The 12,721-nt window shown below is 47.1% G+C and overlaps 1 protein-coding gene across 4 annotated transcripts in view; it reads left to right on the forward strand.

Moving 5' to 3' along the window:
* Tbc1d1 (TBC1 domain family member 1) overlaps positions 1–12,721 on the forward strand; it is a 200,621-nt gene that overhangs the window by 127,227 nt on the left and 60,673 nt on the right. For 3 of the 4 annotated variants that reach the window (XM_059275893.1, XM_059275895.1, XM_059275897.1), the window contains 6 exons: positions 1,229–1,357; positions 2,944–3,030; positions 5,479–5,759; positions 8,343–8,501; positions 9,076–9,195; positions 10,196–10,335. In XM_059275893.1, coding sequence (XP_059131876.1) covers positions 1,229–1,357; positions 2,944–3,030; positions 5,479–5,759; positions 8,343–8,501; positions 9,076–9,195; positions 10,196–10,335 — 916 coding nt within the window. The remainder of the gene's footprint in view (positions 1–1,228; positions 1,358–2,943; positions 3,031–5,478; positions 5,760–8,342; positions 8,502–9,075; positions 9,196–10,195; positions 10,336–12,721) is intronic. The other variant, XM_059275894.1, reaches the window with a different exon arrangement.

Genomic DNA, 12,721 nt, shown 5'->3' on the forward strand with positions numbered 1-12,721 from the left:
TATAATAAACACCCAATTCAGGATAGCAGTTGACATTGTGGGGGATGGTGATGGTCCGGAGGTTTCAGTGAAGTGTAATGATTCCTGAGAGCAGAAGCCAGAACACAGGTAGTCGTCATAAGTGACAGTCCTGGAGTAAGAACTGTGCTCCGAGTGTTGGAATGTGTATTAATTCATTTAAAGATCATGACAAATCTGGGAAGACAGTTCAGTCTACAGGTGAGGCACTCAGGGGAGGCAGGTCATGCGCTGACTGTGCCACACAGCTGGGGACCAGCGAAGGGAGTTCACCTGCCATTAGTTCTAGAATGCCCTGTTCCTCTGCTCCTCTCGTTCCTCAACATCTGGTGGTGCTAACTTGGCTTGAAGAAGGCAAAGGTATTTGTGGTGCTAGTGTCTATACTTTGCTGTGTGCTTGAAATATGTAACAACTACTACAAGGAATGTGTTGGTATTCAGAGTGATTGAGGATTTGTTTGCTTGTCTTTTTCTGACAAAATCATCATCTAGCAGAAAGCAGTCAGGTTGAGAATCCGTGTAAACAACTCAAGGTGCAGATTTTGGGGGGTAATTTTTGGAAATGTATCTCCTTGTTAACAAGTAACATTCCATATTTAGTGGCTGCCAGGCTCCACTGTGCTTTTGGTTTAGTGGCATGTGTAGCTGAGAGAGGGGAGCTTGGTTTCAGAGGAGAAAGAACGGGATCGTGAAGTAACAGGAGAGAAAACAGGGCAGACAGAGCATAGAGAGGGGTGGAGGGTTTAATACAGAGAGGATGGATTCAGTGGATAAATTTAATTTTTAACTTAGTCTCTGAAATGCCTCTCAGGTAAGTTCCTGCTTTATTTTAAAAGGTTGGCAGAGGAGTTCTTGTGCCTTACTTATTCCCTCCTGCTGTAGTCTCATAGCACAGTTATATGATCAGATGATTGTCATTCCTAATGCACCAGGCTCCGAGAAAATGGGAAATTTGCACAAGGCCACAGTTAGGAACTAGCAGATTTCTGAATCAGTTGCTGAGCCCGAGAGAGCCAGCTGAGTAGATTCAGAGCACATTTTTTTTTCATTTCATTTCGGATAGGAAGTTGTGCGTTGGACTTGCAGGCATGTTGCTAAGGAGCACATATGGGCCCCCAGGCTCTCAAAGCGATGGGTCCCAGTGGTTGTTCGTGCACCCAGAAGGGCAGGAGCTTTAACTGACTTGACTTTTCATTGTCTCTCTTTCTAGACACCACAGGTGGCAGCAGAGAATATTGGGAGTGAACTGCCACCCAGTGCCACCCGGTTCAGGCTAGATATGCTGAAGAACAGAGCCAAGAGGTCCTTAACCGAGTCATTGGAGAGCATCCTGTCCCGGGTAGGTAGCATCCTCTCTTCTCACTTCAGTTGAATAATTCTCAAACAGAGCCTAGGATTCAGCTCAGTCTTATGTCTCATCAGACTTAGAGCAATAATGACCTACATTCTCTTTATTTTTTCTTCATTCATTTATTGAGATGGTGTCACACTGTGTAGCATACCTGACTGCACACTCCTAATCCTAGTGCTGGGAAGTTACACTCCTGTAGTCGGTCCCATGGGATTCTGTGCTCTCAAGAGTGTTGTTATTTGTACAGTCCCTATAAAGAACAAGATTATGTATGCCAAGATGGAGATCCCATCTTCCCTGGTGTCCCTGGGGACAACTTCAAAAACTATCCTACCAGCTCCTTTTGTTAGGTGTTTGGAACTCCTTATAAGCGGAGTCATGAAATATTTGACCCATGGGCCAAATCTACCAGCCTCTTGTTTTTGTAAGTAAAGCTTGCTTTATTTACACAGTACCTTTCATTCATTTACCTGTTATCTGAGGTTACTTTTGTAGAGAACTTGTCACAAAGGCCACATGACTTACAAATGGTAAGATGCTTATGAGATACTTGCAATCAAGACCTTTGTAGAAAAAGTTCCCCACAACAGCTCTCTAGGAAGATCCAAGTAACCAAGCATTGCCTAGGAGTTCCCTAGGAAAATCCAAGTACACTGAGCATCTCCTGGGAATTCCCTAGGAAAATTCAAGTACACTGAGCATCACCTGGGAGTTCCTTAGGAAGGTCCAAGTACACTGAGCATCACCTGGGAGTTCCTTAGGAAGGTCCAAGTACACTGAGCATCACCTGGGAGTTCCTTAGGAAGGTCCAAGTAACTGAGCATCACCTGGGAGTTTCTTAGGAGGTCCAAGTACACTGAGTATCACCTGGGAGTTCTTTAGGAAGGTCCAAGTACACTAAGCATCTCCTGGGAGTTCCCTACAAAGGTCCAAGTACACTGAGCATCACCTGGGAGTTCCTTAGGAAGGTCCAAGTACACTGAGCATCACCTGGGAGTTCCTTGGGAAAGCATCCTCCTATTCCATGCGTGTGAACAGCCTTATGCCATTTCTAACAAATCAAAACTTGACACCTTTAGAGTTTGCACTATTTCATTGTAGTTCTTTGAAATGTTTGAGCATGTTCCCTCTGAAACAGTCAGTTAGAGATGACTTTGTCCAATGGTATTATTGAGAATTTCACAACACCCTTTAATATAATTCAAAACAGTCCAGTTATAAAACCAAGGCTGAAGGGGCTTGCCTTTGAGAGTTCCCAGAGGGATACAGGTTGACTGAGTGACATGCAGGTGGCTGGTTATGAACACCTGTGACTCAGGAAAGAGCTATTTATTGAGTGTGCTTTTGGGAACATCACAGATGAATTGCCCTTCTTCCTGTGTGTGATCCCCGACAAATGACCGATCGTAGAATATCCTTAAGATGATGACAGAAATGTGATGGTCTTAATGTGTGAATGTGCTCAGCAGTGTCTGTCAGTGACTTCATTTTTCTGAGCTTAGTTAATGAGGCCCGGCTGCCTCCAGCTGATGATGCTTTGGGGGATGTATCTCAACTGCCTTCTCTTTATGTAGGGTAATAAAGCCAGAGGCCTGCAAGACCATTCCGCCAGCGTGGATCTGGACAGCTCCACTTCTAGTACTCTAAGTAACACCAGCAAAGTAAGCACATTCTCCTTGAGTGGTACCCAAGATCCAGCCAGCAGGCCTGTCCATCCTCTGTCTACACAGCTCTGCCAGAAAGGACAAAAAAACCCCACATGCCTCCAGTAATAAAACGTTTAGTGTTTCCAGGCCTCTCTGCACAAGTGGAGGGCTAGTCATGTGTTTTGTTTTTTTTTTTTAGTCTTAACATAAAAGCTTTACATAAAAAGGCAAATAGCTGTTCCCATAAACAAAGAATCCAGATCATAATTTTAGACAAATGAGAGCTAATTTGTAACAACCAGTGAGTTTCTTATCCAAAGAAGATTTTTGCAATAATAAAAATAAGTAAATTTGAGAGAGCTTCAAAGGTGGGAGGGCGGGTTGGGAATTGTGGGTCATAAATCTCCGAGACTGTGTCCTGCAGCTGACCCCATGACTGTGCGTACACGTGACTGTTTGGTTTAAGTAAGCAGCCAAGCCTTGCCCCTGTAGTCTGCCACTGCACACAGGTCCAGTGAGTTGGCTGATAGTCCTCGGTGGTGACACACCTGGTGTGTCCCCTTGCCTTCCTGTCTTGATCTGGAGGCGTTTACACATGTCTGAGCCCGGTGGGTTTAACCCTGTGCCTGCCAGGAGATACATTGGAGGTTTGGTGTTCAGGAGACAGCCCCCCCCCCACCCCCACCCCCCGTCCCTCTTGTCGGCATGCTCTGATAGAAGAGTGAGAGAGTCTGAGCTCCAGCTCTTGCCAGAGAATTGCTGTCAGTTTTTCAGAGCTCTGTCCCAGACTTGTAGTTCTCAAAGGCTCGAATCCTAGCCAACAGTAAGAGAGACATTTAACATTGTGACGTAGTTCACAAACGTGTAACCCTCCCCCACAAAGTAAAAATGGAGTTAAAAAGACATCATTCTCTGAATAATAGGCTCCATACACCACTGTTTTCATAGCTTTTATTTTTAAAACGCTCCTGGCAAGCCACTGAATCGATACGACCACCTACTAGTGTGTGGAGCATGTGCTTTGAGACACATTTCCTTAGATGAGCACTACTGAGGTTTTAAGGTGCATGTGTGGTTCACTGGTCCTGGGTGGGATCTCAGTGCCAGATCTCTGGTAAACAGCAAGGTGATGCCACTGTGCCTGCTGGTTTGGTAGACCCACTGTGTTCAGTGAGATTCTGGAAGCCAATTGTCTATGTGTGGTTTTCTAAGTGAAGGCCCAGTGGGCCCTATCACCATCCGGCCTCCTCATGACACACACTGATTGGACTCATAGTTCACTCCCAGTGTGCAAATGTTACGTTGCTGGTTTACCTGTTGGTAAAAGGTGAGTGGGCCCACAGGAGAGGAAGGACGTTAGACAGTGGACCTGGCATTGTGGGTTGTGGCAGGAGAGCTTCAGACATTAGATGCCAGTGGTCTGGTTGTCAGGAGTCGGGGGAAGAGGTGGAGTTTGGTAGTGGGAAGCTCGGAGCAGGATGCTGATGCTGTGAATTAAATCTTGAGGAAAGCTTGGCGATTGTGCTGAGGAAGTAAGCCGGGGTGGGGGAGGATCCTGGATAGCTTGGTGTCAGTTAAGAAGTTCCTGACACTCCCAGCCTTTGTTTTTATGGTCCGCTACTGCCCACCCTCTTTTCTGATCTTGCTACCTAGCTCAGGCTGACCACGATGTGTATCCGAAGCTGGCCTAGAAGGCCTGATTCTCTGGCTTCTACTTTCCAGGAGCAGGAATGGGGGGCATGGTCACCGAGCTTGGCTTGTTAGGATTCTTGATGAATGTTTGAGCACTCAGTAAGGAGGGAGTGCCTAATGAAACTTTAGCTTGTTTCTGTCGAACTAGACAGAATACAAAGCACTGTGAAGTTGTCTCGTCTTGCTTAATTCAGGAAATAGTACAGTGAGTTCTCACTGTACTCTTACAGTGAGCTGCAGCAAGAAGTTAAATGATTTCTCCTGAATTGTGTGACAATAAGTCTCAATGTGTGCATATTTCCACTCCAGGAAGAATATAGGGTATAATTTTTAGCATCAAGATTGCCAGGTTAAATCTCAACATTAGATCAGAGTCAGAAAGAACCTTGAAATGTGGGTAAACATCCATGAACACACTTGGCAAAGATAAAGAAGTTGTTTCAGTGGCAGAAACTATCCCTACAGTACCACACTTAGAGGCCTGTGAAGAGCCTGTTCTCTGGCGTGTGCAGTCTGTGGTATGACTTAATGGCAGTCAGTGTTGCAGCTTGTGAACTTTATTATAGCACTTGGGACGTTCCCTATCTCTTCAGCAAGCAAGTACCTGTCTCTGAGAAGCAGATGTTATTCAGTGGCCTTAAGAGGCTTATATTTCTAGACGCTGTTCTAGTCAGATAGGCCTACACATTTAGTGTTTCCCTGTGCTCAGAGAGATTACCAGTCCCCCAGTTTCCCTGTGGTATGTCTAATCTGTTGTCTGTCTGTTGTCAGGAGCTGTTCATGGGTGACAAAGAGGCCTTGCCTGTCTCTGAGAGCTCCTTCAAGCTCCTTGGCTCCTCAGATGACCTGTCCAGTGACTCAGAGGGCCACATTGCGGAAGAATCGGCTCTTCTGTCACCCCAGCAGTCATTCAGAAGGAGAGCCAACACCTTGAGCCATTTCCCCATAGAGAGCCAGGCACCTCCAGAACCTGCTCAGAGCTCTCCAGGGGCCTCTCAAAGAAAACTCATGAGGTATCACTCCGTGAGCACAGAGACGCCTCATGAACGCAAGTAAGATTTGCTTAAAGCATCACACTTATTGTGTTTCCTGAGTGTGCTTTGGGGCAGAAGAGCAACCCGAGTCGTGTTTGACCCTTGACATCAAAAGATAAAACTTAAAGTAGTGTTGCTGGGCAGTGGTGGCACACACTGCCAGCACTCAAGAGGCAGAGGCAGGCGGATCTCTGTGAGTTTGAGGCCAGTCTGGTCTACAGAGCGAGATCCAGGACATCCAAGGCTACACAGAGAAACCCTGTCTCAGAAAACAAAACAAAAAACTTGAAGTAGTGTCATGTTCTCCCCGGCTCTTCAGGAGGTGTGTAGGGGTAGGTCTAAGCAAGCATTGCTTGCAAGCAGATGAACATGAGCAAAAATGGTCCTTATGTGTATCATTAGTTCTTAATGCATGAGATGGTGACTTTGGAACTTGTCTCCTGGTCTGGGGAAAGGTGGCATGTGGGTATGAGGAGAGGAATCTCCTTCTTAATGCCTAGATCTGGGCTGTGGTGGGATGGGGACACAGTGTCCATACAGGCAGAGTGGGAGAGATGTTCTATGGATGCCCATGATGTTACCCAGAAGCCTGGACACTGGCCCTGGCTGTCTTGGTCCTAGGTGTAACCTGGCCATATCTGTTGAACGGCTCTGTATGACAGAATCAGAGTTGATGCTCTCTGAAGTCTGTCACTGGGAATTCTGGGTTCAGGATTCACTCCCTGTCTTAGGGTTGCTATTGCTGGGAAGAAACACCATGGTCAAAGGCAAGTTGGGGTGGAGAGGGTTTATTTAGCTGACAGTTCCACATCACAGTCCATCACTGAAGGACAGTTGGAGGCAGGAACTTACACAGGAGAAGCTGGAGGCAGCAGCTGAGGCAGAGGCCATGGAGGAGTGCAGCTTACCGGCTTGCCCCTCATGGCTTGCTCAGCCTGCTTTCTTACAGCACCCAGGACCCCCATTCCAGGGATGACACCACCCACCATGGGCTGGGCCCTCCCCCACCAGTCACTAACTAAGAAAACGCCCTACAGACTTGCCTACAGCCCAGTCCTATGGAGGCATTTTCTCAATGGAGGCTCCCTGCTCTCTGATAATTATAGCTTGGGTCAAGTTGACATAAAACCAGCTAGCACACTGCTTTTAAGAATTGGACTCAACTAAACAGTTAAACTTTGCTGGCCATAGAAGAGCATAAGCAGTGTGGTGGCACACGCTTTCCTTGTCTTTTGCTGGGTCTATTAGTGACTAACCCCAAGTATAGAGACTATAATGGGGCCCCAAATTATCCTCTAAAATAAGTTTAAAAATGGGGCCATAGTCGTGTATGGTGGCTGCTGACAGCAGAAGGTGGGACATGTGTGCTCGCCTGTGTGGCTTAGACCAGTGCAGCCATTTGAGCCAGTGCAGCGCAGGTGTTTGTTATGTGTGGAGGGAAGATGTGACATGTGCCACATACAGAGCTGTCAGTCAGCCTGCTTTCCTAAGCCACTCACTGGGAATCGTCCTTGGTTCTTTGGAATTCAGCTGGGTAGAGGCCGGAGGAGGACACCCTCCAGGAGATGTTTAACAAGTCTGAGGGATCTGAGACGAGGGTGGCTTAGCTGTAGCCTGACAAGTTCCCTGCTTCCCAGCACACGGTGAGCAGCAGTTCCGGTGGTGGTGGAAACATTCCTACCTGAAAAGCCTGAGTTCTATGCCAGTCCCCGGGCGGAAGGACTGAGGGCCGCTGCTTTTCCTCTCCCCAAGAGCTTTGTCGTGGGCTGTGATGGGCCAGCCATGGCAGGATGGGGCAGTGTCTCCCTTTTGCATATGGATTTGCTTTCCCTCTTGTGAACTTTCTTCCCTAGTCTGTAGGAAACAGGACTTTGAAATTCGGGGCAAGACTTCCTAAAGGGAAATGTTGGTTCTAAATTGGGGGTTATTTTCTTTCGCCTTATTAAATCTTTTGTCATTTCCCAGCAAGGGTACAGAGAAGAAAGTATTATTGGAAGTATGGACAGTGTTAGTCTGTGAGAACAGAAAGGAGTCAAGGAAAGCCGCTGTAGCTCAAATGTTAAAATGGTCTTATTAATAAAAAACCCTGAGCCTGAAATGGGTGTGAGTGCTGAAAGATTGGAGAGACAAAGAAACAAGCCACCTCTTACACACTCTGGGACTCCTCAGCCTGAGAAGCCTCAGCCCAGTGAGCTTCCTCGGCCGGTCTCCTCACACCTTATATCCCTCTCTCCTCCCAGCCATGTCATTTCCTGTCTCAGCCTTCCTAGTGCTGGGATTAAAGGTGTGTGACTCCCAAGTACTGGGATTAAAGGTGTGTGACTCCCAAGTACTGGGATTAAAGGTGTGTGACTCCCAAGTACTGGGATTAAAGGTGTGTGACTCCCAAATGCTGGGATTAAAGGTGTGTGCCACCACTGCCTGGCCTCTGTGTTTAATCTAGTGGCTTGTTCTGTCCTCTGATCTTCAGGCAGATTTTATTAGGGTTCACAATATATCAGTGCATTCAACAAAAGCCGTGCTTTCTCTCCATTTCTGTCCACGTCCCCTCGCAGTCTGCCCCTGTCCCCTCTAATCCCACTTTCTGTGGTTGTTGTTTAGTGTGGACCGTCTTCCAGGGGGCGAGTCTAAGTGCTGCTCAGGGCAGCCTTCAGCTCCTCCTCCGCCTCGTCTTAACCCCTCCGCCTCCTCACCAAACTTTTTTAAGTACCTAAAACACAATTCCAGTGGAGAACAAAGTGGGAATGCTGTGCCAAAAAGGTGAGCACACTCTCATGGCCAGTGTTGTCTGTCTGCCCAGGAGTTCACACTGACTGAGCCCAGCCGCATGGGGGCTGCCCTTGGGGGGCACCTAGTCACTGCTTGTATAGGGTGGGGGGGATGCTTTTGGTTTTACTTGGCTTTACTATTTTCAGCTGTCATTTGAATACTTAATTTTATTCTCAGTTTTTTTTTTTTTTTTTAAACTACTGTGGAAAGTCTCAATGGTGAATTGTTTTTACACTTAACTTTCACATCACTTGACCTGTATGGGAACGCACACGTGCATGTGCACAGGCTAACAGCTGTGTTTATATACACTGTAATTTGTACCATGTCAGAAACTTTCTGATTAATTTAGATAACGTCCTTGTCATTTGGAGGATAGACTGATTTTTTTTTTCTAATTTAATTCATTGACTGAAAATAAAAGTCAGTTTCACTCACAAAGTATTTTATTGGCTTACCTAGTTTACTTAGCATTACAGGAAGAGGTTTCCTTTTTAAGCTTAGAGTTTTACTTTGTGTGTTTATATTTCTTCATCCTTAACTCTTTTTTTAACCAAACTCTTAGTGTCTCCTACCGTAATGCCCTGCGGAAAAAACTTCATTCTTCCTCCTCTGTGCCAAATTTTCTAAAATTTCTGGCTCCTGTAGATGAAAATCACACCTGTGACTTTATGAACACGAACAGGTAGGGCTCGACTTGAACCCGTCAGATGCGGATGTTCTGAGTGCTGACTGAGTTACTGTGTGATAAATGGGGCGGTTTCCCTGCTCTTCCGCCATTTGGATCCTGATAACGAAGTCTGGTGTGTCGCCTTTCTTAGGCGGTTTCTCCTCACACGTGTCATTTTTAAGCATGAAGTCAGCTTGCTCTCAGTTGTGCATAGAGTTGGTTTGTTGACGTTGTTGCTACCTTCGGGAGAATAAAGAGTCTCTCCTGGTTCTGTGGGGCTGTTGAGGGGCAGTAGCCTGTGTCCTCCAGAAGCCAGCAGGCCCATCTCCCAGCTGTGCTGACTGTCCCCCTGTGGCCATACAGGGTGTAAATTAAATTGCAAGGGCCTGCCCTAACTGTCTCGTGAATGGAAAGAAAATTAATGAGATGATATTTATGTATCAGCAATAATACTTTGTTTTATAGTTTTAAAGCTAAGGTTTTTAAAGCAGGCAACATCACCAGTGATTGTACCGTTAATTCCTTGATGGTTCTCTCTAATTAGACTACAGCTGGTTTTCTGTGTGTGTGTGTGTGTGTGTGTGTGTGTGTGTGTGTGTGTGTGTATGTGTGTGTGTGTGTGAGAGAGAGAGACGGGTGAGAAGGTGGTGAGTGTGTGCGTGTGTGTGGAGGGGTGTGGTTAATGGTATTCATGGAGATTTAGGCTGGTGCTAAGAAAGGTAGACCCACATGTGACTAGGATAGTTCTGGTGACAGGAGCCCAGCTGGGAAGTTTTTCTCTTTTGAAGTAGCACCCAGGAAGGCACAGTTGGAAGCTACCATGTGTGGAGCATACTCCCTGGAATACCTCTTAAGAGAGCAGTGGTGCGAGGCATGTGATCTTAAGACTACTGACCCACTATGACTTTGATTTAATTTCTTTGGTTCTCAAATTGTTTATGGAAAGGTAAAGTTAGCGGATAGTAAACCCTGATGCCTTCCAGCCAGTCATGAATCAGTTGTCTTGCCATTTTAGGGACTTTGAATCCAAGGCAAACCACCTGGGTGACACAGATGGGACCCCTGTGAAGACCCGGCGGCATTCCTGGAGACAGCAGATATTCCTTCGAGTGGCCACTCCACAGAAGGCGTGTGATTCCCCAAGCAGATATGAAGGTACGGCCGTCCCGAGGAGTTCCTGAGCAGCACAGAGGCCCGGATGCTCTGACACTGGGAGGGAGGGAAAGAGTGGCTCCCTTGGCTGCAGTGTCAGAGTGGTCTCAGAGGTGACACTAGGGAAGGACATAGAAGTCATGTAGGACCAATAGCACCTTAACATCCACCGAGGGGCCAGGCAGGCCCTGGAGTCCTCCCCAGAGAGAACCAACCTCAAGCTGGATCGAGCTGTCTGAAATTCTCACCAGTAGGATCACGACTTTTGCCACACCTAGATAAGGGAGCGTAATGCCAGTTAGACACATGTCTTTGCGGGTGGGGAGGTATTGAGACAGGGCCTCACTGTGTGGCCCTAGCTGCCTGTAACTGTGTAGACCAGGCTAGCCTTGAACTCTGAGAGATCCACCTACCTCTGCTTCCCAAGAGCTGGGATTAAAGGTGTGTGCTGCCACTCCTTAGCAGCTATTTAAACTCATAATATTAGGAAGAAAATCGCTGAAGTACTGGTAGGAAATAACCCTGGAGGCTCCTTGTACAAACTCAGATGCTCACATGACTTGTCCAGTCTGCATTTAGACTCCAGCCGTATAATCCTGAGTTATTCAGAGGGTACCTTACTGTTTCCCTAAGTAAAAGAGCAAGGCAGTGATCTCTGTTCTCAAACTTTTCGTTGCTCTTGGAAGAGGCTCCTAACACAAGCCAGTAGTCATTTTAAAAGCTTGGTGTTTGCTGCCCAGTAATGGTACTAACTTGCAAGAGCAGTGGTGTGGTCTATAAATTAGGGGTTCTGATTTTTATGTCTGAGCCAACACTAGAAGAAAAGGCTGTTAATGACTAAGAACAAAATACATAAAAAGAAGAGGAAATACAAAGTGAACAGTGAGGGAGTAGTGAACAGGTTAGACCAGACAAACACCGTCTCTAACCACACTAGCCCAGCAGGCCAGTTTTTGGGTCCAAGCCCCTGTGAAATCAGACTCAGGAATCTGAATTTTATATTAGAAACCTGTCTGAACAAGGGAAGTTAAACTGTACTTACAGTTTCATTGTCCATAAAACTAGGGAAACATCTTCAAATATGTCTGTCTCCCGCCCATCCTGTGGATAGAATGCAGGCCCCTGCACATGCCAGGCAGGTGCCGTACCCCAGCATTCCCCCCCGCCCAAGTTCAGCCAGGGCTACTTGGAGTTTTGTGAGACTGATAAGTTTAAATTAGCAAAGTCTGAGAGGGCTAGGTCTAGTTCTGAGACTGCGAAGGGGTTGGTCCCTACATCTTAGATGATAGGTCAGATGTGCAGTGCCCCCACATGGAAGCAAAGCCGCAAGATAAATAGTAGGAAATCGTCAAGTTTCACTCAACTGTGGCGAGACATGTGTTTCCACAATGAAGTAAACATAGATCATGAAATGGGATGCTAAAAGCCTCTTGGTGGCCTAAATAGAGAGTCCAGGGCTTCATGATGCGCCCATATGGTGGTGCCACTTCCTGTTGATGCTCCGAAACCCAGGAAGGCATGTCCTCTCTTCTTGGGCTGTGGGTTCTCTGGGTGGAGGACTTGTAGCCCTGAGCGTCCGAAAGGACCATACTTGGTAAAGTATTCGCTTCACCCAGGGTGGTATCACGAGAGCGCTGGGAAGTCGGGGCAAAGCTGGGGTAGGTTGGGTGTGTTCAGGAATGCATCTGAAGGCATGGCTGAAGACAGACACTCGGGCTCCTAAGAGGAGGGGAGAGAGATGCTCTGTCTTTGAGTTAGCCTCTCGTTTTCAGAGCCTCCCTGTTGGCCCTGCCATAGACAAGCAGGTAGTAGTGCTCTTGTCCCTGGGCAAAGTTGTGCACACGCCTGTCAGTTAAGTGGCTTTGTCCAATTATGGATCAGAACAGTATTTCACCAGTTTTAATGCGATTGAGGTCCTCTGGCAATCCTGTTAAAAGGTGGATTGTGATGTGTGGGTCCAGCAACATCCCAAATGCCTCCTTTTCTGAAAGGTTGTCCCACTGATGCTGATGTGGACAGCTCATTTTGAGCAGTCAAGGCTTCCAGTAAGCAGCCACAGTGCATATGATCCGAGTCTTCCAGGCCTAGCTAGTCTCTCTATGAGCCTACTCTGGGCTTCTGCAGGTAGACTCAGGGGTCTCCAAGGTCCCAGAGCCTCCAGTAATCTCTGTTCTCAGTGACTTTCTTGTTTTCTTTTTGGTAGCAGGAATTGAACCCAGGGCCTCATGCCCGGTGGGCAAGTGCTCCATTACTGAGCCTTTTACGAGAAGAGTTGTGTGTGGATAAGCAGGGTGTGATGGGGACGCACAGTGATAAGAAATGAGAGTGGACCTGGAGAGTGCTGCTGGACCTGGGAACGCAGCTGGCTGCCCTTGTTCTGTGCAAAGGT

The sequence above is a fragment of the Peromyscus eremicus genome, chromosome 10 (assembly GCF_949786415.1).
Source record: "Peromyscus eremicus chromosome 10, PerEre_H2_v1, whole genome shotgun sequence".
Taxonomy (NCBI): Eukaryota; Metazoa; Chordata; class Mammalia; order Rodentia; family Cricetidae; genus Peromyscus; species Peromyscus eremicus.